This window comes from Zosterops lateralis (assembly GCF_965231275.1).
Source record: "Zosterops lateralis genome assembly, chromosome: 21".
NCBI lineage: Eukaryota > Metazoa > Chordata > Aves > Passeriformes > Zosteropidae > Zosterops > Zosterops lateralis.
This window is the reverse complement of record NC_139781.1, coordinates 2,810,315-2,838,242: the sequence shown is the minus strand read 5'-3', so window position 1 is coordinate 2,838,242 and position 27,928 is coordinate 2,810,315. Positions and strand designations below refer to the sequence as shown.

The 27,928-nt window shown below is 50.2% G+C and overlaps 1 protein-coding gene across 1 annotated transcript; it reads right to left on the bottom strand.

The window, feature by feature from the left end:
* Positions 1-32: 32 nt before the first annotated feature.
* CD99L2 (CD99 molecule like 2) lies at positions 33-27,728 on the bottom strand. Its single transcript, XM_083876419.1, has 11 exons — positions 27,640-27,728; positions 14,106-14,171; positions 12,747-12,794; positions 11,271-11,366; positions 11,033-11,113; positions 10,042-10,134; positions 8,377-8,439; positions 7,300-7,338; positions 6,898-7,011; positions 4,403-4,468; positions 33-3,966 (listed from the first exon to the last, which is right to left on the bottom strand). Exons 1-11 carry the CDS (start codon positions 27,695-27,697, stop codon positions 3,902-3,904), a joined length of 789 nt encoding a protein of 262 aa, XP_083732545.1. The 5' UTR covers positions 27,698-27,728; the 3' UTR covers positions 33-3,901.
* Positions 27,729-27,928: the final 200 nt, after the last annotated feature.

Sequence of the window (27,928 nt, the reverse complement as noted above, 5' to 3'; positions counted from 1 at the left end):
TAAAAAAAAAAAAAAAAATCAAGTCAAAAATGTCTTTCTAGTCAACTTGGTTTATTTGGTGTTTTCCAAAGGTAGTTAAATTCTGGTTTTTACCCCCCTGACCCTTACACACACATTAACAAAATGTATTTTGTTACAGTGTAACATTCAACTTTCATTTGGTACAGGTCACTTCAGCAGCAAGGAATCTGTCCTGCTTCTGAGTCAGAACTTCACTCAAAAGAAAGAGTTCTCTAATTGCACAGCCCCGTTGTTTCTAAACTTCATTTCTTCTCGAACCTCATCTGTCAGAGGAGCAGTTTTTAAAGCCTCAGCCTGCCACTGATCCTTCTTTTTCAGAATCTGAATCAGTACTATGGACTAATTCCACTTTTATCACAACAAATGAGTAGTTAAGGATGACAGTGGAGCACTTGTAAGGGTTCGTTAGTGGGGCTGCATGAAAATGACTGAGTTTATAGTGCCAAAAAGATCTGAAATTCGTGTCAGAGGATTCTCAGCCGAGGAATCTGAAAGGAAGGACTGCCAAAGGAAAATGCAAGTAATTGAAAGAATAAACACGAAAAGAGCCAGCTGAATTCTTTCAATTCTCTCTTTTCTCTGTCAAACCTTTGACAAACCTTTTCTGAATCATTTTATTGCCATTTAAAATCGCTTTAGAAGTGAGGTGTCATGAGAAAAAAAAGAGCTCACATAGTACAGCATACATAGTACAAAAACTCTCAGGACATCTGTATATATAGGTTTTGGACTCATGAAAAAAAAGGCAAACCAATTTTCTAGTGGTTTATTGCCTTTTTTATAAAGGACAAGAAAGTTCATGCCATGTATACAGAGCTTAAATGCAGGATTTTTTAAAAATCCATATCCCAATTTAAAGTGAATAAATAGTAATTAAATGCAAGTAGAGGTCAGTGCTGGGTCAGCTGTTCCAGAACTTGGATCGCTACTAGGAAAATTCACAGGAAACCTCTCAGTTGCTACAATGCTTAAAATATAGATGATGTATAAAGTCCCCATTCCTCAGAGACTGGTGGCATTTCAGATGGAAGAGGGGACAAATAGCAATAAAACATCGTTTGAGCCTTTGCTGACATTCACCACCAAGACTCTTTGAGGAGAAGGCCTCAAAGCCTCAAGCCTAATTTCTCTACTGCAGGATTGCAAGTGTGTTCCTGTTTGAAATCCTAGAGAAAGAAATCTTGAATTCTGTTGCTATTCACTTTGGAAGTGTTCTCTTTCACTAGGCATTTATGGATTTCCACAGACCCAGACATTACACTAAGGTGTAAGTTTTATAGAAGAGTAGAAGAGCCTTGGGCAAAGCAGCAGCTTCTGAGCCCCAAACCCTGTGGTGGGTTTTCCAGTGTAAGAGCTTTGCTGCCTTTGTTAAATTTGTGACCTGCAGTATTTTGAATTAGAGTTGTGCTCCCTCGGTACCCTGTGTAACAGTTCCCCAGAGGAGGGGTAGTGCTGTACTCTTTAAACCACACTGACTATTGACACGCTGGTCAAACAGGGCAGGGTAAAACCTGGGATGTGCAACTGCAGGAACGTGGGCACTGGCAAAGGGAGAGGAGGAATTATGGGCACTAAGCTGGGAAAATGGCTTCTGGTGATCATCAATGCCCTGTTGTGACACTTCATCTACAATAACTTACAGAAAACACATTTCATGCCACAGCTTTCAAAAGTGTTTGGGCAGGAACAAAAAACAAGTGCTGGTGCTTGGGTCTGGAGATAACACAAACTCAGCTGTGTGGCTTAGCTGGTACCTGAGCTCCTGCTGGAAATTCTGCAGACAACTCTTCCTCCATGAAAACGCTTCTCTGGGAGTCAGCAAACTGTGCATCCCATCTCTTTCCCATGCTTCCATTATCTGAGCCAATTATTAACATGTATTTGCTATTCCAAACAGATTCATAAAGCAGCAATAGTTCAGAGTAGTATTGTTGTAGCCTAAGTGTTCTGAATAGTTGTGAGGCACCTTATAAACCACTGTAGCTGTTCTGCCAGAGCTAATATAAGGCTTTAAAAATGCAACTGTTAAAAAGAGCATAAAGAATTGTGCAGCTATTGCAAAATACTTAACCAAGTTACTAGGCAATTTCCTTCCAAATGGAGCTGTTAGACAGCAACGCTCCTGGGCTCATTCACCTCCTGGCAGGGCCTTCTGTAAGTCATGTCTACCTGAAAGCTGTGAATTTGTACATCAGACTGAAAGGCTTGGTTTTCTTAACACACGTTCATAAAACAGGGAATTTGCAAACCCGTACAAAATGCTTCCATTTCAGGCTTCTATATAAACAGTGAGTACCTCTTACACCATGTAAAGTGGAATTTCCTTCACTTGAGAGCATGCTTTTTAAGCAACCATCAATTTGGAAAAACGTATTGGAAGGTGGCAGTTATCCACATTTTAGCAGCAGTCGAAGAGGTTGCTGGGGAGGGATTGGAAATCCAAACAGAAACTCCTGTGAGACACTGAAGGTGGGGTGCAGGCAGTGGTTTGGCAGGTGGCAGGGGCTGTGTGTGCACTGTCCTGCTGCAGCCCAGTGTCCTGCTGAGCACCACTCATAGCCCAGTGCTTCCCAGGCAGCTGCAGGAACCCCATGCAGGACAGTGATGGAGGATTCATCCTCTCAGGAGGTACTGCCTTTTTTAAAGCTTAGCCAGTGACACAACAAGTGAAGCTTAAATCCTTTTTCTGCCTCTGGGTTCCTGGGAGCATTCCTGATAGTGGCTGATAAAAGGAGGAGGGGACTTAAGCATCTTCTTAAGCTTGACTTCTGTTGTAGTACTGAGCATTAAAGGTCTTAACAGATACCTGCTTTGTTTATTTTCTTTTGGGTTAGATCTGTTAGATCTTGTTCTGGTGTGACTGAGATCTGAACCTGTCCTTGAAAGCATCCATATGCACACAGCTTTAATTGACAACGTAGGTATCTCCACTCAGAGACAGAACCACAGAATCACAAAATGAACTAGGTTGGAAAAGACCTTTGAGGTCATCAAGTCCAACCTATGACCTAACCCAACACCTCCTCATCAACTAAACCATGGCACTAGGTGCCACATCCAGTCTTTTTTAGACACATCCAGGGACAGTGACTCTGCCACCTCCCTGGGCAGACAACTCCAGTGCCCAATCACTCTTTCAAGGGAAGAATTTCTTCCTGATGTCTAACCTAAACTTCCCCTGGTGCAGCTTAAGACAAAGTGTATCACTTCAGTTCCATTCTGATCTGCAGCACAGTGGAGCATTCAGATGGCATTTGCTGAAACTGAACACTGCACTCACATCAACTGTATTTGTGACTTGGTGTGAAAATCAGGTCCTTTGGTCAGAAGCCCAGCACTGGGTGGTGGAGGTGAAGCATCCTCAACTCCTGGCTTGGGAGCAGGGAGTCACTGGCTCAGCCCAAGGCCCCACAGGAGGACTCACCATAGGCACTTCATGTTTAGGTGTGGCTACAGGAAGGACTGCAGTGCACCCTCGGGAAATGTGCAGCTTTGTCCCCGCCGCTGGAAGTGACACTGTCCGGAGCTGATGGCAGAGGGTGGCCGGAGGCTTTGCAGGGTTTGGCTTTGGATTGCTATTTACAGGCACTTCACTGTCCTCATACCTGTAAGCTCCTGAAAACTGACCACAGCTGAAGGACCTTCTGTGGATTTCCATACAAGTGCACAACAATTCTACGCTACTTCGATGTAAACATAAACCTCTTCACAAAAAATAAACACATGCTACCAGTCTAACCCTAAAGCCTAGAGCAATAAAAAGCCAGTTCAAGCCTAAATACACATTAAATAGCTTTGGAGTCAAATTAAATTAAAAGATAAATTACAAGCATGTAAGATCTCTGTTGCTGCTGACTATTTTCTAGCCCTGGGTCAAGCTTTATATCTTCGCACTGTCTTGTTTTGGTGGTTCTGCTGACTGTGTTTCCAGGACTGAATATTTAACTGGGGAGAGAGAGAGAGAGAAACCCATGAGTACAATAGCACAGGATGGAACCAGGGCAGAAGCAACGGGTGCCCAGCACTGCCTGATTGCATGTGACACTGGAAAAGCCTTTGCAGCAGCCTTGATTGTCTGTCACTGAAAGGAAGATCATGCTTCTCTTGTGCAAGACTCTCAATGGCTAAATGAAAGCTTAAATGTTAACTGCCATCGTTTGCAGCATGAGCTCCTTGGGCTTTTACCAGGCTTTCCTTTGTGTGAGCAAAGGGGTAAAAGCACTGTGGTGGGTGTTGCACAAAAGCTGTAGCATCACCTAAGCGGTGCCATCATCAAAGGGACACAGCAGCTCTGTGCAGCACCGGGGCACTCAGGCAGTCCCTGGGTAAAGCTGTTTTTGTGCAGGGATGCAGGCAGGGCTAAGGGAGACAAGGCTCTCACCCTGGGGCTCCTCGCTTACAACGGCTTCCATGTTTTCTCCTTTCACGTACTCAGCATTCAGTCCCTCTGCGAAGTACAATAAACACAGTCAGATGGAAAGGGTAGAAAGTAAAATTACTTGCTTTGATGCCTTAAAAAACTCTGGTAGTGAGCCTAAGAGCTTTAACAGCCAAGACACCTTTCTGAAACCTCCTCTGCAGTGACAGCAGCACAGAAGCCTTGATAACCCAACAGCCAGTGCTGAGACTTGCTGGGTTTCAAAGTGCCCATGGAGCTCCTGGCAGGCACAGCTCCAGCAGCAGCTCTTTTGTCTGAGGCTCCTGCTTCATCTTTATCAGGCCAGACAGCCCAGCTAATTCCTGTCTAAGGCGCTCAGCTTTGGGAGGAGGGAGGCAGGAAGGTTTCCTGGACAGGACTGAGGTGCAGCGGGGCTGTGCCTCAGCACTGAGATGTGCCACAGCCTCATTAAAAGCTAAGTTATGCAGAGCTTCGAGAAGCAGTTCAGAGCAGGGCTGTGGTGATGAGGCAGGATCCCAGTGGGGTGCCAAATCCCGAGTAAGTCCCTTATTTAAATGCAAAGAAGTTCCCAACCGTTATCAACAAGTGGAGCCTGAGGAGCAAGGCTGGGCACTGGTGGGCAGGGGCGGCTGCAGGATGGTGGGCAGGAGAAAGGAGTGGTCCAGCTCGGACCTGGAGGTGCATTTAGACAGTCTGGGGTGTGCCATGGACCTCAGGCATCCTCAGCAGCTCCTCTGTGGGGAAAGGCAGAGATGGGAGTGCTGAGCTAACTGTTGCCTCCATTAGAGAGGGACCAGGGAAGGGGATTCGGGTGCCGGTCTGTAAATGAAGCCTGAGGCAATCAAGCCATGCAGCATAGACTTTTTAGCTATCTGTAACTTGTCTGCACATCTAAATACGGCTCAGGGTGTGGCAGGCACTGGCTGTGCCTCACCATCAGCTTTGGATAGGGCTCAAGGGTATCTCCGTGCAAAGGAGGGAGGCAGGGAATGGTGCCAGGGCCAAGCCAAAGGAGTGTGGTGGGAGCCTCAGGCAGCAACGGGGCAGCTGTTGTCTCCAAGACACAGCAGAAAAAAGGTTCTGCAACTGCCTAGAAAACCCCATAAGGTCCCTACAGCAGAGAGACACTGCAGCCAGCAGCTGTGGAGGCAGGAGAGGTACAGCTCCACCCTGCCCAGGCACAGCCAGAGCTCAGGGACAGCAGCAGGCTGAGCCACAGCCCAGGGCATGGCTGGACAGTACGAAGTGAGGTGTAAGAAAAGAAAGTGGGATGAAGAGTTCTAGGCAGCCTTGTGCATGTCCTTTAGAGGAATCATCAGCAAATGCTTCTCAGAAGGGACTCAAAGCTGAACGACAGCTGGGCAAGAGAAAGAACTGAGCCTGTTCCTGTGTGTGTCAAGAGAGTGGTCACTGCACACCACCACTGCCCCCACCCAGACATGTATTCTGCTGGAATAACACCAAATGCAATTTATGTTTTTCAATAAAAAGTCACTTTTGCAGCAGCTGACAGCTCTTAAGATTTCTGTCATGCACTGCAATGCATCTAAGGCCTGACATTAGCCCAGCATGCCATGTCTGATGGCTTAAATTAATCCTCCTTTATAATTAACTTTAATTTCCTGCTGCCTTTCTGGGGCTTTGTGTCTCTCAGCTTTCTCCTCATCAAAGCCTTTACTCCGTTTTTTTTTTTATTATTTATTCTTGCCAAAATATCATTTAAGTGAAGGGAATATACAAGGGTGTTTCATTCCATCACATTCATTTGACTTTTCCTGCTGATCTAATTTACCAAAATGCTGTTTGTTTCAGGCACAACTGGGAAAATAGCACGATTCCAACAGAAATTTCCAACCCCAAACACCCTTTCCCTTGAGCAAATGGGACTCACAGGATATTTCAACTGATTAATTTAAAAAAAGAGCTTGTAACTCAGCTGCTTGTAAGTTCCCACCCAAAAAGAGCTGCAGGAGCCCACCATGGTCAGGTGAGTGTTGTGGGCTGAGGCTGTGAGGACTCTCCTGCAATGTTTGCACCCAGCAGCTTTAAGGGGCAGCTTGAGCAAAAGGTGTTTTATGGTAATAGTAAGTTTTACTGCTTAATTTGCACTTTAGTGCAATGATTGTCACACACCTGCTGAGGGTGCAGTGGGCTGAAACCCCAGGTGCAGACACTGCCCTTGCTTCCTTCCCTGCAGCCTGGTGAGTTTTTACTGCTTGCTGAGATTTGAAGGGGGGTTGGTCTGTTTATTTTGGGGTGGGACATGGTTATTTTTCATATTTACTGTGTTTGGTGTTGATGGTTTGGTCTTGGGCTGTGTTTGTGTGGGGTGTGAGGGGCAGTGTGACCCCAGGGGTGGCAGTGGGTCCCAGGTACAGGTGGATTCCTGTCTGCAAAGCCTGACACGGGGTGGGGGCTCAATGACCTGTGGCTGGGGCTTTGCTCTGTGTGCCCTGGGCTGCTGGGGAAGGACTTACGCTGGATGCTGAAGCAGAACTTCTTCTGCTGGTAGGAGATGTAGCTGGAGACAGCCCCGATGAGAGCCATGGCCAGGCCACTGGCAATGCCAGCAATTGTCCCTGTCTCTGCCACTGTGGGGGACAGAGAGCTTGGTGAGGGCACACACACACACACATAGAGCACCCCTCACATGTCACCTTCCACTGTGGGGCACAGACAGAGCTTGGTGACAGGCACACACATTCACACACAGCACCCCTGCCCTGTCACCTTCCATTGTGGGGTACAGAGAGCTTGGTGATGGGCACACACAGCATCCCTCCCACCCCTCCTGTGTCATCTCCCACAGTGGGGCACACAGAGAGCTTGATGACAGGCACACACACAGAACACCCCTCACCTCCCACTGTGACACCCACCTCCACTGTAGTCGTTGTTGTCAGTGTTGCCGCTGGCACCTGCAGAGACACAATCCTGTGTCAGTGATCCTGTCACTGCCCCTGCAGCCCTCTGCTCCCCCACTGCTGTGCTGGGAGGGAGGGGACACATAGGGGAGGGGTGGCAGGGCAGCCCTGGCCTGGGGGTGGGCAGGTATCTCCATGGGATGCAGCATTTCTGCTGCCTCACACTCCACTGGGCTGCTCACTTTTGCTTCTGAGGGCTTTGAAGCTGCTCCTCTCCCTCTCTGTGTGCATGGGGAAAGTTTTGGGGGATCCTCTGCATGGGACACCTCTGCCTATGTCTGACAATTACCCCACTTCCACTGCTGAGTGTCAAGGGAACACCCGAAGGGCTGTCAGAGTGTTACATAGCACAAGGGTGCCATCACAGGGAGGTGACTTCCATCATGTCAGGGAACCCTCAATTGGCTTGAAGTCTATTTTGACATCACCTTCCCTGGAGAAACTGGGCGGGGAGGAGAAGCTGCTCCCACTGGAAATTGCAGTCCTTGCCAAGTCACTTACATCCTGAATTTATGGAAGCAGGTCAGCATTGTATTAATGCCTCTGATGCATCCTGTCCTTGGCACAGGGATTTATTAAATGTTGATTAGGCTCGTGGTGTTCAGCTCTTTATGTGACTGCTTTTAATATTTAATGCTGTGGATTCTTGTGAACAATTTAGCTGATTGTTGCTGGATTTCCCCCTTGTTGCAGACATTGGTGTGGGGGAAAGCAAACAAAGGCAGGTACCCAAACATGGCACCAGGTGATAGGGGAAACACAGGTTCTGCCTGCCCCCGTGGCTGGGGCCTCCATGAATCAAAACCAAGCATCTCCAATAGCTGGCACCAGGTGTGATCACAGAAGCTTTTGTTTTCTCTTTATCCCATCACTTCATCTCTACTCTTCCTTTGGCTCCATGGCTGAGACTCCTTCTGCCCCTGCCATGGAGGTGAGCACTGCCTCAAAGAGCTCAGGGCTCTTTCTAGGAGCTAGGGATAACCCTTAGCCAGGACTGCTAAAGAAAACAACCCTACAGAGGTCACCACTTACCCTTCTTCTTGTCTGGGCTGTAACCACCATCCACAATGCTGGACAGGTCATCATCTGAAAATTCTTTAAAAGAAACAAACAGTTGTTGGCACCTGAGGGAGCCACAGCTGTGCCAGAGGTTGGGATCATGGGCTGCTCCATACCCACTTGGGAACCAGGACTGGTCAAAAAGTTGTACTGCTTCTCTCTCACAACTACCAGATGTTAACCCTGAATTACTTTAGGGTCGTAGAAGAGGTAATAGCTGACTGGTTTAAATGCTACTGTATTAATTTTTTGACTGAAATGACTGATTTTTTAAGGGTGATGATGGCTGATAATCACAAATGACTGATAATTTAAGAGTTCATTAAGTGTTTTGGTGGTCAGCCTCAGTTGGGAGTGGAGGAAGGAGGAAGAAGTGGTTTGTGTGTGCCATGGCCATACACCAGCTGGATCTGGGGTCCTGCAGGCAGGACCTGACCCTCATCCTTCCCAGAGGGACAGAACAGTCCAGGGGGAAAATTGAGCATCAGCACATTTTGGTACACATGAAAAAGTTACCTTGTAGTGGGCAAGTCTAATTAATGCAGGATAATACAGAGAAATAGGGTCTGTGAATCTGCAGCTGAACGAGTGGTGCTGTTGAATGCCTCAGCTCCAGGCCCAGAGGCCCTGGGGTGCAGCAAGGTGAGTGATGGGAGCAGAGACCCAATGCTGAGACAGCAAAAGGTTCCTCCTCTGATGTTGTGCATCGGGAAGGATTTCCTTTGCCTTAACAGCATGGAAGAGACTGCCTTATTCATCAGCTTACTACAAAAAAACAGATTTATGAGCTTAGTAATGAGTGTGAAAAGAATGAAAGCCCTGACTATGCCAGAGCCTGGAGAGGTCCCAGGCAGTGCAGGAAGCAGTGATGCTGGGGGAATGTGTGTGCTGGTTTGTGGCCAGTGCCACATTCCAACAGTTCAACGCCTCAACCTTTCCTGCAGGAGCCTGAAAACTCTGCAAGCCCAGAATAGCAAAGTGCAGACAAGTCAGCTAGTTAATACAATGTAATAAAATACCTGCCTGTTAATTAGGCATGTGAGCAGGGTATACAGCCATCCTGACATCAATAAAGCAGCCGTGCAAAGTCTGCTTCCCAGCTCCAGTGCTCAGGGGAACAATCCTCACAGACAAATGATTCATTCACCAGAGTATTTCAGAGATGGAAAAAGAACCCTCCCAGCCCATAGGGTGTGTTAGGCCAGGACCTGATCCTGCTCTGGATTTACACCTTGGCAGTGACTCTGAGCCCCAACAGCCCATGGTTAAAGAGCTGTAGGGTACAGGGATGGGGGGAACTCAACATAACCACCACAACTTAATGGATCAGAAGAGACCCTGGGAGGAAAAAAACCTGCACACAGACAGAGAGCAAGTTGTTAGGAAGAGCTCCAGAGCTCCTCTCTGTCAGGGACCGTTGAGGAAGAGGCTCCTTCCTTCCCCAGGATGAAGATGTGATGTCCCCACTCTGAGCAGGCAGGACAGGGGGGTGGATGCTGGAGTGGGCAGGACACTGGACCTGTTTCTCTTTATCCCATCACTTGGTGGGAATGGTGTCAGGCTGGGAAGGATCTCCTGCAGGTCCCAGGGAACAGCAGGGCTGGTAGCAAGCAGGACAGAGAGGAGAGGTCAGCCTACCTTCACCTGGCCTCAGGGCCGGCCTCCCAGGATCTTTCCTGTCGTTCTTATCATCAAGGGCATCAGCCAAGTCAAAATCCATAGGATCCTTTGCTAGAAAACAAGACCAGGGTTAGTAGTTTGGTGATAGGCTAAGGAGCTCTGCAACTAATTCATTAATCAAGAAAAACACTGTTGAAAGAGATGAAGCTCTAGACACAAGCATTTCCAAATTCTGCTGTGGGGACTCGTGGCAGATCTTCCAAACCCATCCTGTTCCATGCCCCCACACTGCTGTGGTGGGAAGTGCCACGTCCTTCCTGCAGAAACAGTGTCCTCACAGCTGGAGTGCCAGGCAATCAGATAAATGAGGCCAGTAGGAAAAGTCAGAGCCAAACTGGTGCCCTGAGGGCCCAGGCAGTGGAAGGGAGGGAGGTGGCTGTACCATGCTCACGTGCCTGTGACTTGATTCCTTGGAGTTATTTTCCTCTGTGAATGCTCAGTTGATCCCACGAGCTGCCTGGCTCTGACAGAGGATATTGTCTCAGATAAACAGCAGCTAAAACCCCAGCACAGAGCCAGCTGAGCCCCTCAGCCCTCCCACCAGTGCACTCCGGAGTTTATTCTGATCCAAACCAAAACCCTGCCTGGGCAGGCAGCAAAATGCCCAGCTGACAGGGTGCCCTGAGCCTGTGGGTGTCTGCCAGTGGAGCCCAACATGGCTGTACCATGATAGGGAGCACAACCAGCCTTCCAGCAAGCACAGGAATGAAACAAGGTCCAGAAAACACCAAGGTCCCCTGGGAAATGCAGGGTAATGTTCAGATGCCCTGCCCTCTTTGTGGTTTTTGATATTTGTTTTTTTCTCAAGGTGTCTCAGGTGAGCAAACAGACCAGAGGCTGGAATACCAGGGTGAGGGCAGTGCCACCATCATGGCACATCCCAAATCCTCCTCCTGTGCCAGCAGCAGAGCTGGAGTGAAGCAGCAGGGGCTGTGGAGATGATGCTCACCTGGGTTATGTTTAGGAGGGGCTCTTGTAGTTTTTGGCTGCTTGGTCGTGGTGGTACGAATGACATCCCATAAGCCACTGTCTGAAGGGAGGAAAAAAAAAGACCAAAAATGTGAATAACCCACCCTGGTGGGAGCCTGGGGCTGCACTGGGCCAGCTCAGTGCCCTTTATTTCCAATTTCAGCTGGCACTGGGGGCACCCCTCTCTCTGTTCCAGCCTGCAGGGAGCTCTGCATTACCTGGCTTCCCTGGCCTGGGGAAGGGCCTGGGAGTTGGCTTGGCTGCTTTGGTGGTGGTCTCCACAGGCGTGTCAAAGTAATCAGACAAATCGAAGCCTGCAGGAGAGAAGGGATTGTTACACTCCTGTTTGTGGGGACAGCACAAAGCTGTTGGCACATACCCCGCTCTGTGGGTGTTGTGCAATGGTGCTGCACCATTGCCAGGGCCTCCCACATCAGGCTGGAGCTGGAAAGGGCATCCAGCCACTTTGCTGCTCAGTCGTGACCTATCACAAAAGCTTCAGAAAAGCCTGGCCACTATTTCAGTCTCCCCATCCAAGCTGTGGCTGCTGCCCAGCCCCAGCAATCCCAAATTAATTCGCTTTTGGGGGAGTCCTGCTGGTGAGCTGGTGCAGATGAGAAGGGGCTGTGGGACTGAGCTAGTGGCTGGACACTGCTCCCTGTGCAGCTGCCCATGAGTGACCTTGAGCTGAGCAGGGCATGCATGGAGAGGGGCCAGGACACAGGAATCTACTAATCTATTAATCCAAAAAACACTCCCTGGGGAAGAAGCAACTGGCTGAGACAAAGCCTCAGCCCCCACATGTCCATTTCCCAGGGGGAGTTTACTGGGTTGAAGAGCCTCTCGTTTGGGCTGTGAACCAAAAACTGAAGCCCTGCCTGTGCCTCTGGCACTTGGCTTTTCTTGTCCCTAGCAGAGACCATGGTGGCCAAGGAGCCAGACAGTTGAATTTGCCTAAATTTGTGCCAAGATCCTCATGCAGGGGTGAGCAGATTTACTTCTGAGAGCTCCTCTGATGCAGTTTATTGGAGACTTCTCCAGCAGGGCTGAGCAGCTCTTCAGCTCCTGTGACCATGCTGTATTTTTAAGGAGGACTCTTTGGCCAGAACTGAGCCAGAGGAGCTGCTGGCAACAAACCTTGTGTGCATTTAAGGGAGCTTCCTCAACCGTGGTACTGCTGGGAGCTGGCCAGCCAGTACATTTGATGAGCACCAACAGTCAGAGACCCATTCCCCCCTGGAGTCACCAAGATGGGACTTTCCATGGAGGCTGGGGATATTTTGGACTAAAACAAGGAAGGAAAATATCCTCTGGGCTTCCTCCTAGAAGGAAAGCTAGCAGGTGCCATGCAGACAGGAACAAAAGCCCTTGTGTAGCTGAGCAGTGATTTGTGTCTTCTCCATTAAAATACTGCAAAGTGTGCGAAATTCTGCCTTGGCTGTAAATGCTCCATTGCCACTCACCTTCAGCATGGACAGAAATATCAATATTGCATTTCTCTGGCTGCACAGGAACAGAGCAGGTGCACACACCAGCTCCAGCTTCCTTATGGGCAAGTAAAGGGGCCCCAAGGCAGCTGCTGAGGCAGCAGCACTCAGCTGCACACGGGCAGCCCATGGGGCTCACACAATTCAATGCCATGGGAATTTCACCCCACACTGAGCTGAGATGATGTGCATGCATGAAGGTCTCACCTGTCCCACCTGTCCCACCTGCTGGCTTCCTGGGGCCCTTGGGAGTGGCTGTGACAAAACAGATGGGGAGGAAAAGTGTTAGTCACAGGCATCACCAAAAATGTCACCTCTGGATTGGGAATGAACGGCAAAGATTTCACCACAACTTTCTGACATCTGCATTTGTAAACTCAGGGCACAGGGTCATCAACACCCTGCACACAGTGTGTGGCCACAGGGATCAGGACTGCCCATGGGTGAAATTGGAGCCTATTGCTCCACAGGGCACTGCTGCCTTGAGCTGAGCCAGCATCCCACCCCAGCCGGTGGAGAGCAGGGAGTGCAGCAATCTGCTCTAAGGCTCCAGGATACAGCAGCAGACACTGCACAGAACAGTGTGGAAACTAGCAGTGAGTTGCCAATGTTTTGGTGTCCCTGGTCTGGTCAGTCAGTGCAATGACAGATAATTTCCTGTGCTGTGTTATGCACAGGAGGTTCCCTGTCAGCTGGAGAGCTTTCAGTGACACCCTGATACTCAGATCCCAGCCCCCTCTGGCTGCTCCTGGGCTAAAACAAGCTACAGCCAGCCATTGAGGGGAGAGGGAAGGGAGCAATATGGAAACCACTGCCTATTAATAGTGGCTGGCATTACCAAGAATATGAATAAATTATGAGCAAGAGCTGTGGCTGCTCCATTCCTATTAATTTCCATTAGACTGGGGTGGTGCTGCTGGCCTTCATTTCCAGTGTGCTGGTTATGGGTTGATGTGACCCAACTCCAAACCCTTGGTTTGCTTTTTTCTGGGGCTGACATGATGAATCCAGAGTGGGATGCAGCTCTTGAGGAGGCCAGGGGGACAGTGCTGCCTCTTCCCTTCCTTCATGCAGGGACTCCAGCCTGGAGAACACCACTTTCCCTCCACATGAGGTGGCCATTAGTCATTTCTAGCCAGGCCTCCTCACATGCTGCATTAAAGGGCTTTTGCAAAACCCTACATGAGCTGTATCAGCTCTGTGACCAAGGCTGATACCCCACGGCCTATCCTGGGACACTGCAGTAGAGCTGGGCCAGGCCTGGTGGCAGACATTACTGAGGGATGCAAGGAAGCCAAAAGGGCAGGTTCATTGCCATTGCCACCTCAGGGCACAGGTGTGCTGTGCTGTGCCTCTGTGGCTCCTCACAGTCTCCAGGAGTGTCTCCAGCTCCACCTGTGTGCAGACCCAGACCCTGTGTGTCCCAGGCAGAGAGGATGAGGCAGTCATAACCTCTTCCACGCTCCCACCAGCATCAGATCCCAAAGAACAAATCACATCTATTAACATTTATTCCAAAATAACATTGTTTTCTCCTCTTTAAAACAATGTAGAAATGTGACTTACGTCGTGTGGTGACAGTGTCAAACAGGGCATCTTCTAGCTTTAAGTCATCTGCATCATCCCCATGACCTAGAGACAAAAAATCAGCACTGGGCTGTACTCACGCCACACAGAGTAAACCACCTTTAAATAAGATTTGGCTAGACTCCTTTGCTCAAATTGCTTCAGTTTTTTGCTGTTTTTTTCCAAGCCTGACCCAACACTGGTGATGAGGAAGACATCAGCCCTCTCCAGATGCTGTGACTGTTAAATGCAGAGCAGTCATCCCCGGATTTTCCATTTGTCTGCCCTAATGGATGTGGTATAAACATACGTTATGCTTAAATTCATCAAGGAGAGCCTACCAATTCATCTCTTGAGCTGCCACTCATCTCTGGCTGTGCTCACGATTATATGATTGCTAAACACCAAGAAAACATTGGGACAGTGCTGACAAATTCAGTGGCAAACAAAAAAGCCCTATGCCCCTCTTCTTCTCAAGTGCCTTCCAACATCAAAGGTTTTGCATGAAAAAGCTGTTGCTGGCTGCCAAGCACGACTTAGCATTTCAGAGGCTGCCTGCATCATTCTGCCTTGGAAATGTGAACCAGGACCAAACCCCCATCCCAAGGATGTACGTGACAGGCACAGGCAGATATTTTTGTTAGAGATGCCTCACCACAACTCTAGCCCCATATTCCAGGGATAACTCAGGGCTACATCATGTTCTCCTGCAACAGGGCCAGCTAATCCTTCCTTTCTCCATCTCTTTTTTGCATGGCATTAATTACTGTTGACTTACCCTAGTTCTGAATGTATTTGTCTTGATAAATTCATGCTTTTACATCTCGGAGCATGCTGAGTAATTAATATCCTTTGGGTTTGCTAAGTACTGCAGCACTGCAAGAGAACATTAAAATGGCTTTCCTCTTATTCCTACTGCTAAATGGATTTAGCTATTGCCACCTGAGCTCCAGCGTGCTTCATGAATAAATTTAAAGCTTTACTGACAAGGACAATAACAATGGGAAGGCACCAGTCCATCAGAAAGCAGGTATCAGCCTTTCAGTGAAAAAACTTCTACTGAGAGCGGTCAGTAAGTACTGCAACAGCTGCAGTTCCGCTTCCACTTACTCACACATCACCTCTCATCTCATTTGCTGCCTGTTAAAGGTGCACTCAGCATCCCTGAGGGTGATGTATGCGATGTGTGTGCAGGGGCAGGGGCTGGGAAGTGGCTGTGGGCTTCTTCCCCCGGCAAAGGCTCGACATTAGGCACTGCTGGAGGGGTGTGTACAGAAGGAGTGTCCCAGCCCACGCTGTGTTTCACATCGAGCTGAATGATGCCAAGGCTCCCCTGTGAGCCTGCAGCAGGCGAGGCAGGGAAAATCCCTGTGAAATCCACAGGGAGAGCCTCTTGCTCAGCACAGCAGGGCTGTGTGTGCCACCCTCAGCCTCCCTCCATGCCTCTCTCCTCCCTTCCCAAAATCTTTCCCTCTTGGGCCTTATTGCTGGTGAAATACTGGCACTGTGAGACAGGCAATGCTCTCCTGCTCTGACAGCCTGGGTGAGGCTGCAGGGTTAACAAGGAGTCTGTCAGTGAGAAGGAGCAAAGTCAGAAATGTGCCAGGCAATCCACAGTGCTGAAAACACCTGCCCAGCTCCAGGGCTTGCACGGGGGGCTGCCAAAGCACCAACATCCCTGCTGAGACTCAACACACTCATCACTGTGCTGGCCAACTGCCCCAGCCTTGTCAGTCTGACGATTTCGTGCAGCTTTCCTTTCCCAGAATGGCTAGCTCACAAGTCTTTACTGGATTTCCAGGCCTCCATCACTTTTGTCTTTTCTATTTCAAAGCATGCTTAAAAATAGGCAGAAGGGGAAACCCACGTTGCGTCTCTGGTGGGATGAGAAGCGTTAGCAACCCGAAAGAGGAAGATGTTCTGTCACCATGTGAGCTGGCAGGAGGGATGTGGTGGCAGCACCAGCTCACATCAATATGCCAGGAGCCCTCTCTTCCCTCTCCCTCACTCCCTCTGCTTTCCATGATTAAGTCAATATTAAGGCAGTGACTTGCTGTGTCAGTGTATCCTCCCTACGCTTTGATGCAGGAGCACAAACACCCCGTGGAGGGGGGGCAGCTGTGGGGTGTGTGCAGCTCACACATTCTAATGAAGGGCTGTGGGGGTTGTGGGGCTGCACAGAGATTCCCCCCAGTGGGGACATGGACCTGGCAGGGAAGATAGTGTCCCAAAAATGGGCTCCCCCTGCCTGGCTTAGGGGGGCTCGGTGGACCTGCCAGCTGAGGACTTAGAACCTCACTGGGTTTGGTGACAGCTCCCCTTGGCAACACTCCCTGCAGGATGAGAGAAGGGTGCCCCTTCCAAAACCACTCTCCAAAGAGCCAGCTGGCACATGAGGGGGCCAAGGGAGGCAAAAGGGGCTCAGGGCCCTCCATCCCCGTGAGGCTGAGGTAAACAAATACTGCTAAAGAGTCCTCGGCTGGAGCTGCATCCTGGGGGCTTTCCCAGGAGAGGTGGGAATGTTGCCCAAGGGAGGGTTGGGAAAACTATGGATGTCCTGAATTGCCCAGTAAAACCTCCCCAAGGAGGGCAGTGCTTGGCACAGCCCCTTACCCAGGGCTTTCCCAATGCTGCTATGGCAAACCAACATCCTTTTCCAAGATTCCCCCAGGCATTGAGGACTGCCAGTTAATTGAGGCTGACAACATCTCTATTTCATGCAAAGGGTGTCACAGAGATGTATGAGACCTTTCATAGATCAATAACCAAGCACTGCCGTCACGGGCACACAAACTCCCCTGCTCACTCCAACAGATAAGAATGGAATGCCCTCCTCATTCTTTTACTCTGTTACTAAGTGGTAACAAGTCTGGTACTTCATGGCCAGACACTGAAAACCCCTCCAGCTCTTGGTACGTGTATTTAGCAGGCACACGCAGGTTTTTTGGAGGCAGCACTGCTGCTCCCTGCCCTGTCCCGTGCAATCCCTTTGCTCCTGGGGCCCTGACACTGCTCCACAATCACTGGAGGAGTGGAGCTTCCAAAGCCCATCCTCTGATGGGAATTCATGCACAGCACAGAGTATCTTCACAGATTTGTATTTTTCAGGAGAGGTTGAGGCTCATTCTTACACATCAGCACTCACAAGCTGCCGACCTGCAGCAGAGTTTGAATAAACTGAATAAACTGAAAAAACTGCCCATGAAGCAGAGTCAGGGCTATGCATGCCCTGACATGTCACCTCCCTGTAGGACATCCCCACCTACAACCTCTTACAGGGCCACAACAGCAGTGATATGCAAAACCTCCTTTGCTGGTTGCTCAGTGCTGGGGAGCAGCATGGGATCCTTGGGGCTGATGGCTGGGTTGGTTTGGGTCATGTTTTTCCCTACTCTTGCACTGGGTCTTTGGAAGAACTCTGCTCTTTGGCTGCTGGGAGAAAATGCACATCCCCTGATGCAATGGGGGGCAATTCCAGCCCTGCGTGCCATCAGCCAAGTGGAGCAACCCATGGGACTGCAGCTCTATGGCGAGGGGGGAATAGGCAAAGGAGATGTTTCCCATATTTTTATTTAATCTGACAATCCACAGAGACTAAGCCGGGACATCACATGGCACCCAATATGAATCCCCCAAAGCCTCAGTGGGGAGGTGGGAGGACCCCAAGGCTGCAGCTGTGTCCAGGAGAAGCTGTAGAACAAGGCTGAGAGTTATGGCCGAGCCTGCACTGCAGACTCCCCCACCTCTTGCTGGGTCCCCTTGCCTTGCCGGGGGTATTTTTAATCAGAGCTGGCTGCTCTTTGAAGGTAGAAGGTTTTTGTGCCTTAATGTATTCTCTTCTCATTATTTTCTGTAGCAGGCAGCTCAAACACACAATTGTACTCGTCAGCTTTTTAGTTTTTACAATTATATATATATTCTAATTAAGCCCCACTGTTTGACAAAGCTTGAATTACAGTATCATAATTCACAGCCAGTATATTGCCAGGCCGTCTGCAGCACTGGAGAGAGGTGTATTCCAATTTTAGAGCCAGCCCACGGATCTCTTTGTGCAATATATATGTGTTTAGCTTCCCTGGGAATAGAGAGCCTGCGACGGTACGAGATTGACAGCCCGGGAGATTACGGGAGAATGCAAAGCAGGTACAAGGGCAGTAGAAAGTAATTCCAACTGCCTGACTTTTATGCATCCACCTCAGGAGCAATGCAGGGGGAAAGCAGGAGAGCAAGTGCTGTGGTAGCCAAAAAGGGTGTCCCCAGTGACCAGCCTCATCTTTTTGGCTCCAGGTTATGATGTTGGCATACACGGGTGGTTCCCTGAGGCTGGGCACCCACAGCTGTGCTGGGATCTCTGGGCATGGGCCTGGGGAAGGAGGCGTTTGGGAGCAGGGCTGTGTTGCTGTACTTTTGGGGTGCACCCTCACAGTGGGGTTTCTGCATCCTTGCAGTGGGGTTTCTGCCATCTCAGCAGAGACACAGCCCCACAAGTCCGTGGGGAGTGAATGGCTCCTCCTCCATGGGCTGGGTCTGCCCTGCAGCAGGGGGTGCCTGGGGCAGCACTGAGTGTCCCCAGGGAACTCTCCTGGGGTAGGTACCACCGGCCACAGCAGAGCAGATCCCACAGGACAGAGCAGAGCCTCAGACTCACCAAATGCCTCCACCACTGCTGTCTGGGCACTGCCCCAGCCAATGCCAAATGTATGGGAAATTTACTTGCAAATCCCAAATCCTTGCTGACTGCTAAGGCCAAAGCACAGTTCCATGTGTGTAGGGAGAGCAGTGCTCCTCGGGGCTGGGGCGTCACAGACAGTCTCTGGGAGCAGTGCTGGTGGGGCAGCTCCTGTGCAGCTGCACTGCTCCCTGCAGAGAGGCCAGGCTGCCTCCTCAGCACAGACCTCCTTCTCCTCGAGGTAGCTCTGCCTTGAAAAGCAGACTCTGAACTTCCAGTCTTCCAGGGAAGACTGGCCTCCCTGCACAAACAAGCTGTCAGCAGCCCTCCAAGGCAAGGGGTGGAAGGGCTCTGCTGGGAAGCAAAGTGTGGGAGAAGCAGCCCTCTGTATCCCCCCAGCAGTGGGGCTAACAGCTGATGCTGGGGATACATCACTCCAGCCCAGGGCCTGGCCAGTAAAGAGCAGTGGGACACATTCCCCCAGCTGGGATGACCCCTGTTCCTTGCAGGGGATGAGGGAATGCTGCTGTCCTTGCTCTCTATTCTCAGTGAAACATTTTGATTTTCAGAAGTACTAATCAAAAATCACTCTTGATTATGGCAAAAACAACCTCTGCTGAATTTTTTTTTTAATGCAATTAACAAGGGTGTATGGTAATTCCAAGCAATCTCGCTCTTGAGATTAAAGGAAAGCCTGCCAGGAAGCACATGAATAAAGCTTTAAGATGAGAATTTGCATAATGAAGACTTTCTCTTTGTGGAGGGACTGGTGGTGATTGTGTTTGAAACCTATTGAGGGAAATGCCTAAAAGCCTCCTCTACAGCCAGGGCACTGCTGTCCTGACCCGTGCAGGCTCCAGCCTACACTGCCCTCAGGTCCCTGCTGGGAACCTCAGCTCCACAACCCCAGCTGTGCCCCTTCCTCCAGCCAGTGCCCCGGGATAGGGCAGGAGCGGCAGCACAGCCCCAGTGCAAGCTCTGAAGTCTGCAGCTCAGGGCAGCACACCTCACTTGGGCTCTAAGCCACAGGATAACACCACGGTTCTGTGTGCTGGGGCAGCTGCATGAGAAGCAGGTGTCTGCTGCAATTTGATTTCAAGGCTTACTAGGAATAATATAAATTATTTGGCAGTGGTACCCAGTAACATCACCCAGCAGGAGTGATGGAGCTGGTGAGGAGAATGTGACCAGCAAAACCAGCCTGTTCCTTCCCAGCAGACGTTACTGACACCACGATGTGGGGCGGGGCCAAAAGGGTATCTTGGTGAGCAGTTGAGCCCTCACCCACCTGGCCACACACTGGATGCTGAAGGGATGCAGCGCACATCCAGCCTGCACCATGCTGAGGGCTGCATAAAGGTCTGAACACATCTTTTCCACACCTGGTGTGGAAGGACAGACCTACAGCTTGCTTCCAAAGCGCCTACAGAGGCAGCACCACCCTGCACACCCTGCCACGTCCCACAGCCCCGGGGGAGCAGCTGGGGCTCAGTCTGTGCTGCCACAGCCACACCGGGAGCTGCCAGCAGGTCCCTCTGCAGACACCAGACAGAAAACACAGCAGTGAGGAGTTTCTCATCTGCTGTCCTCTTGCACAGCCTTTCCCACTCCTCCACAGCAAGATTTAAAACCCCAGAGGGAAGCGCCCTTGCCGTGTCTTTGCCAACAGCTGCATCTGGTAACTGGCTGGCACAGAGCCTTCTCTGTTTGGCAGGAGCTGGCAGGAGGCTGCAAGGAACCCTACCACAGACAGACAAACACCTCTGTCTGCCAACAGCAACCCTAAACAGCTCTGAGGGAAAGCAAAGCCCCATCAAGGTCAGCAGGAGCACAGCCAGGAAAGCCTTTGTAATGGGTGTTTCCCATGAAATGCCTTGGGCTGGCAGCTGATGGCCAGGTCTGCCCCATCACTGGCTCCACAGCAGCATCCTCTCTCTGACCCCACATTAAACAAATGTTTCAGCAGCTCTTCCATCACAGGACAGTCCCAGACCAGGTAGCCCTGCTCTGGCAACATAAGATGCCAAACCAAACAGCTTTCTTCAGCATCAGCACTCAAAGCTTTCCAGGTTTCCAGGGCTCTCTGCCATCTCAGCACAGTGAAGTTTTCTAAGCAACTTTAATAGATAGCTGTTCTTTGAGGTTCGTGTCAAAGAGGGCTCTGCCACAGCACTGCCAACACCTGCTTCCAGTTTGTCCCAGATCAACTCCACACAGAGCAAAAGGCTGATAGGTTTAGAGCAGAAATATTTAAGGTTCCTTCCCTTCTGGGGTGTGCCTGATCCTAGTTCTGTATCTGTGATGAGGGTGGAGTGATGCCCAACTTTCTGTGCCTGGAGTGGGTATCAGGATATTGTGGCCAAGGACTAAGGAGGGCAGGAGGAGCTCAGCCTGTCCCAGCCCTCACAGGAGCTCTGCAAACCTCTGACCCTCCCCGGGACTGTGGGAAAATGCCCCAGGTAGCCCTCAGTAACTTAAAGGTGTATCTGATAAGAAAGGGAGCTGGTTTTCCTTTCCACTTTCTTGCTGTTTGTTTGGGATTTTTTTAAGGAAGAACAAAGTATATACTTAAAGGGGAAAGGATGTGAACAGCATCATTATTTTATTCCCACACCCCAAACACTTTGCAAGAGGCCAAGGGGAAATTAGCACCGAGCCAACTGCACAGGATAGAGAATAGTCCACAGCCCTCACTCAGCCTTACCAGGCACAGAGTGGGAGACATGGACCCTGGCTCACTTGGTTTGTGATTCCTAGTGAAGGTCCAAAAGCACAGCAAGTTCCTTTTCCTCCTATAATTGTGGGTGCAGGGCTGAAAATTGGGAATGTGGAGGTTTGGGTGGGGGCAGAGTTAATCTTCTTTATAGTTGTTGTGGGGCTGTGTTTTGGATTTGTGCTGAGAACAGTGTTGATAATTCAGAGCTGTTTTTATCACTGATCAGTTCTTACCCAGAGCCTTTCCTGCTCCTCACCCACCCCACCAGCAAGAGGCTCCCCAGGGAGCTGGGAGGGGACACAGCCAGGACAGCTGACCCCAAGTGACCCAGGGCATGTCCCAGCCCATGTGGCACCACGCTCAGCACACAGAGCTGGGGAGGAGGAGGAAGGGGCACGTTTGGAGTGATGGTGTTTGTCCTCCCAAGTCACTGCTCCAGGTGATGGAGCCCTGATGTCCTGGGGATGGCTGAGCACTTGCCTGCCATGGGAAGTGGGGAATGATCCCTTGGTTTGCTTTACCTGGTAAACTGCCTTTATCTTAACCCACGAGTTCTCTCACTTTTATCCTTCCAATTCTTTCCCCCATTCCGACGTGGGGTAGTGAGCAAATGGCTGTGTGGGGCTGAGTTGCCAGCTGGGATTACACCACAACAGCTGCTTCCACATTTTCCTGCCTGCTGTCCACCCAGAAAGATTACGATGTATACTCACATTAGACATTTGATTTCTGCTTACACATTAAGTAATGACTACAAATCTGCCTATTGCCAAAGATGCCTGTTTATCAACCAGACAACAAATTGTGGCACAAAAGCATTTTGTTCATAACTCAGTGCAGAACAACTGATGACAAAGTCAGTGATGCAGGAGCCCAAGAAAAACTGAAGCAGATTAGATGTTTATCACCTGATTCCCGGTGGAAGAAGATTTTTCTCATCAGATAAAGATCAAGAGGAGGTGCTGTAGTTAAAAGTAGGTAAATAGGGAAATGCACGGTAAAAATGCTGGTTCATCACTTGGGATGTGTGATGCTCCTGTCATACTGTGCTATTTAAAATCAGAAGCAGAGCAGTAGTGGGAATGAAGACTCAGGTAGTGCTGACAGATGGAGTAGGGCTCTGGGAGAGCATGGCGGGCTCAGCCTTCTCCTCTGGCTGAGGGAATCTGTCTGTCCTGTCACCAGAGCTGCACTGCAGAGCTCCTGCCTGGCCACTGCTGTCTCTGCCTTCCCACAGCCCCTCCCTGTGCAAACGTGGGGTATTCTGCTCACTGTCTGCACCCTCCTCGCCCACCCACACTCCCACTGTTCCCAGTGTCCCTCCTCCCTGTCTGAGCCACCACCTCCAAAATCTTGCAAATGCCTCTGATTTTGCTTGTTTTGGTTTTTTTTTTACACGTGTACATGGTGACCACACCAGATCCCTCCCGCAACGTGGCCATCTCCTGCCCTAAAGATGCTGCTCATGTGGTTGGAAAACAGAGCTCACACCTGGCATCAGCTTTCTGCCTGTGGCCCCAGTTCTCTTCCCACAGCAAGTTTCTGTGTTTCCTACACAAGGTTGAAAAGCAAAGGAAAAGGATTTTGGAGTGACTGCAAGGCAGTTTCATGAATGTGTATTAGCATTAACTTCAGCCCCACAACACCAGCAGGCTGAGCTCTCAGAAGATCAAACCCAAAGCTGACCCTGAGCAGTTCCACTGAAATCTCTGTGAGTGCAGAGGCAGCACTTGCCTCTCTCTTTGCCATGGCTACTGGGCTTGTATCAGGACTCTGTTTTCTTCTCTAAAGCATTGTTCCCTCAGCAGGCACGTTCCTGTGCTCACATCCTAAATCACAGCCAGTGACTCCAGCATCTGGGTCCCCAACTTTGAAGTTCCTCTTTCAAAGTCCTTTCATGTTCTACATTTTGATGTGCCACATTCATCTTCTCCCATTTCCCTCCATTTGAGCACTTCCACTGATTGTGAATTGTATCAATCAGCTTACAAAGGAATTATTGCAAAGCTTTTCTCTGCCATCAGTGTTACATAGTTTATTAAACATATGTTTTGTTATTTGAGTGGCTTCAGAAGCCATGTCTAATAAAACCCCAGTTTTTCCTTTAGTTAATTGTAAAGTTAATGTCTTAAATCTCCAGGAGATATTCTTGCAAGAAGCAAAGAAATCTGGGTTTAAACCAAGTAGTTTTAAAAGTTTATTCTAGTCAACTTGGGAGATCAATAGACATTTCTGTTTTATGTGCTCTAAGGGCTGAAATGTTTGCAACAGATGTAAGAAAAAAAAACCCCATTTTTGTAGAGGGGGGAAAAAAACCCCAAGAGTTAAACAGCCATGTCCAAGCACATTTATCACTAGTCTGGTAGTAGAAAAAGTTTCAAAGTACAAGCAGAACCATGGAAATTAATTTTTTTCCACAGCTATGTACATAAATATATGAGCATGGCACATTTAATTAATGCATATGTGTTCTAAGATCAGAGATAATTTGTAAGAAAACTAATTTGGCTTCTCCTGCTTTGTCACAGGCACTAAAGACATTATCTAAGTAAAAATTATTCTTTAAATGCATTACTTTGACTCACAACTGATACCTGGTAATTATAACTTTAATAACACAATAATGTATTATAACAAAGATTTTTAGCTTTATACAGTGCTGCTATCTCCTTCACTTTGGACAACAATGCCAAACCAAGCCTTTCTCTTCTACTCCAAGTAATTCCTCCCTGCAACTTTTCTGGAACATCATGGGGATGGACACCCTAACAAGCGATGGGGCACAGAGACACAGGGTCACCCCCTTTTCTGCCAGCTGCACCACGGCTGCCCAGTGCAAAGCAGAGACCAGACACCTGAAAAAAACATCTGGAAAAGAGATGGCTCCTTTCTGCTTTCTCCATGCTCTCCATTGGGCACTGTGGTGTGGAGCAGCCCGCAGTGGCTGCAGCCATCTGTGCAACAGTTATATACAGCTAATTATGCTGCCTAATATTGCTTTCACATTGAAGTAATTATTGTAATTGCTGATGGTGCCGGTAGTGACGCTGGAGAGGAGAGGTGACCTGGGAGATGGTGCCTGTGAAGACACGGGTGACAACACGGCTGGTCAATGCTGATACAGCGACTTTGGAGGACACGCCCAACTGCTCTTATCGCCGTTTGTAGAGGGAAGGTTTTCTTCAACCTTTTCTTACAAAATGCAAAGCACAAAATCGGCACGTGCCCCATCTGCCTGGCCTGTAAGGCAACCTTGTGCTCCCTCCAAAAATCCCCCAGGTGCCAAATTTGTGAGCTTTCCATTAAAACACATCAATGCATTTCTGTACTGCCTTATGAGACTGAGGACAGGAGAGGGGAAAATAAAGACTGGAAAGTTTCTAGTTTGACCCTTACTGTTTTCCACGAACATGTAGTTACCCCTGGACGACTCATAAACACGAAACATAACCACATTCTGGAAAAGTCACAGATCTGTGAATTTCAAAGTGCTGGCATAGGGAATGCCTGCCTCTGGCTACAGCTTTGCAGCGTGTTTGGTTTTCTCCATTGTCTCAAAACACTTAAATGTTTCTGCTCCTCAACACACTGGGAATACTCCAGAGTTTAGCAGCACTGATAAATGAGTTGGTGCCCTACAGGCAGTGCCTGTTTCCAGCACTACAGCCACAGGAAGATGGGCTGTGAGCAGAGGCAGCTTAGAGGCAGAGTTGATAGCCCACTGATAGGGCACTGGAGCTCACAGCCATGAATGAAGGGAAATGCACTAGAATCTGATCAAAGAGAAACCCAAACCCATTATTTTTCAATGAAAAAGTGAAGTTTGCTCCTGCTTTACTGGACAGTTGCAGACAAGACACACATCAGTCTTGTGTCAGTAACAGGTCTGGACCACACGTGCAGGAATCACAGTAAGTGCTGATTTTGCTGTTTGTTATCCTTAGTTCTTGGTAATTTGTAAATCTCTGAGCTTCCAAGAGACTGGGCTGCCCACAGCCTGCCTTCAGCACTGCTGGAGCAGCTGTTTCAGAACATGAAGCCAAAAAAAGCGCTATGGAATAGAGGCAATGAAGAAGTGTGATTCCTATTGCTGCTGTTCTGAAGAAATGGCATGTAACGCCCTGCCTGGTAAAACCACTGCCTTCCCACCACCTGCCATCTTCCCATGGGTACAGGATGATGGCAGGGAGGTTGTGCCGGTACCCAAAAGGCCATTTCAGTGCTCAGGTCGGGAAGGGCTCTCAAGTCTGTCTCAGGGTGCTCCAAAGCTGTTCCAACACATTTTGGGAGAGAGACAGAGAGAGGGAGGAGCAGGCACCCACCCATGGTTTGGGAGAGCCGCTGCCGGAGTACACCGGGGGAGGACCCAGAGGCCACGTGGAAAGGCAGCGTCGCACAGCAGCACCTCGGCTCGGGGCGTCCCGTGTGGGCAAGGCTTCCCCTCACACACTGAGTGCCACGGAGAGGCGATTTAAAGCAGCTCGGAGAGGAGACAAACTTAATGTTGTCCAACTACCTGCGATGCCTCAAGCCGGCAGGAATGATTTATGAATGTTCTGGCGAAATTTGCTTCGATACAAACACAGCCAAGGATATTCAAGAGCTGGACTCTGCAGCCCAAGAGCTCCAAAATTAAACAGAACAGCATTTTTGTTTGCCCACGTTGCGAACAACACAGAATGCAAGCAGCTTTAGTACTGACCAATCAGATTTTTTTTTTTAATTTTAACCTAAAATCGGGATTTTATGCACCGTCTCAGCTCAGCCTGTCAGACTGATACCCATCAATTAAAAATGCAGCCGTTAACCTGGTCAGCATAAGCAACTCTGTAACCACGCTGTTCCCATTCCAGGCGAACAAACAGGTAAGTAACAAATGCAAACAAACTAATTCCAGGCTGACTCATGGAAAACCTAATCTATTTCAACAGCAAAACCTGCTTGGGGTTCAGTTCGCTATCTGCTTTGATGCTGATATCTTCTAACCAGTCTGTGCTTGCCGAGTGCCTCCTAGCTAAATAGCAGACTTTGTTTAGGAAAACTTTCCTGAGGCCTTTTCCATAATTGCTGTCTATTTTCTCTGTATAACCTCGGGAAGGACCTTTTTTTTTCAATTCAAACACACTGCTTTTTAAGAGTACTGTTGGGTTTTTTTAAGGAGACAAAGAGCTGTGGTAAGCTTTCCATTGATCTTCATTCCTTCCTCTCCACCCTCCTAAAAACAGGATTTTTTTTTTTTCCTTCCTAGTTGCTGCTCAGCTGGGACCCATTTCTGGGTTAGACTATTCTGATCTGCAGAAATAACAGTGGGAAAAAAAAAAAAAAAAAAAAAAAAAAAAAAGTGAGAATACAACCAGCAGCCCGACAAATTTGGGTCACACAGAGAATCCGCTAATCCAACAGCTCAGCGAGCAGAGAGACAAACCCAAACTCCTTTGGCGGTGACTCCATGGCTACCTCTGCTTAGGATTAGCTGAGCCCAGGCTGCTCCAGGGCTTTACACCTGCAGCATCGCACATCTCAGACACCGCTGTAACACTGTCACCGGAAGGCAGACCCGCGCTCCGGGATGCGGCCGCCACCAGCACCGTCACCTACCGCAGGGCTCCGGCCGCCCACCTGCGGGTACCGCGGCGGGCCCGGGACCGGCCCCACGGCCAACGGGGAGAGCCGGGGCCGGGGGCGGGCAGAGCCCAGGGTGGAGGGTTCGGGAGAAGGAAAGGGGGACAAGGATCGCAGTGGCGCGGCCCTGATGCACAGGCTGGCACCCCGCCATCCGCTGCGGAGTCGGGGTGCTGCGCGCAGGGTGCGGCCCGCAGGGTGCAGCCGCCTCCCCGGGCCGATCCCCCGGGCCGCATCCTCCCAGCCGCGGCCCCTCCTCGGGGCGCATCTCTCCCGGCCCCACGAGCCCCCCTCCCCGGGGCAGGCTCCGCGCTCCGGCGGGAACATCCAGCCCGATAATCCCCCACAGCGAGGGCCCGCACCCCCCGCGCCCCTGAGGGAGCATCCCGCGGGGTGCCCGGCCGGGGGCGGGGGTCCGCGGTGCTGGGCCGGGCCCGGCGCGGATCATGCGCACAGCGCGCTCCGCACCGCGGCCCCCGGGCCCCCCGTGCCCCCGGGCCGCCCCCTCCCGCCGTGCCCGGCCCTACCTGCGCCCAGCAGCGCGGAGAAGGCCAGGAGCAGCCCCAGGAGGCGGCGGCCGGCCATGGCGCGGCGGGGCTGCGTATGCCGCGGCGGGCTCGGCTCCCGTCTCCGCCGGGGCGGGACGCGGCCGTGAGGGGCGGCCGTGAGGGGCGGGCACTGCGCGCCACCGCCCCCCGCCCTCCCCGCCGGGCCGCGCCCCCGTCCCGGCCCCGCGCAGGGCAGGGGGTGACTGTGAGGGGAGCCCGGGGTGCGGCCCAGCCCCGGAGCCTGCCGGCTTTTCCCTCTCGGTGAAAA

What these genes read in the sequence shown, in the direction of transcription:
- CD99L2 (XM_083876419.1), bottom strand. Translation starts at nt 27,697, where the DNA reads ATGGCCGGCCGCCGCCTCCTGGGGCTGCTCCTGGCCTTCTCCGCGCTG. An exon ending in TGACACTGTCACCACACGAC is followed by an intron (nt 12,795 to 14,105) that starts GTAAGTCACATT and finishes GTTTTGTCACAG; the next exon opens with CCACTCCCAAGGGCCCCAGG. An exon ending in AGGTGGGACAGGTGGGACAG is followed by an intron (nt 11,367 to 12,746) that starts GTGAGACCTTCA and finishes TCTCTCCTGCAG; the next exon opens with GCTTCGATTTGTCTGATTAC.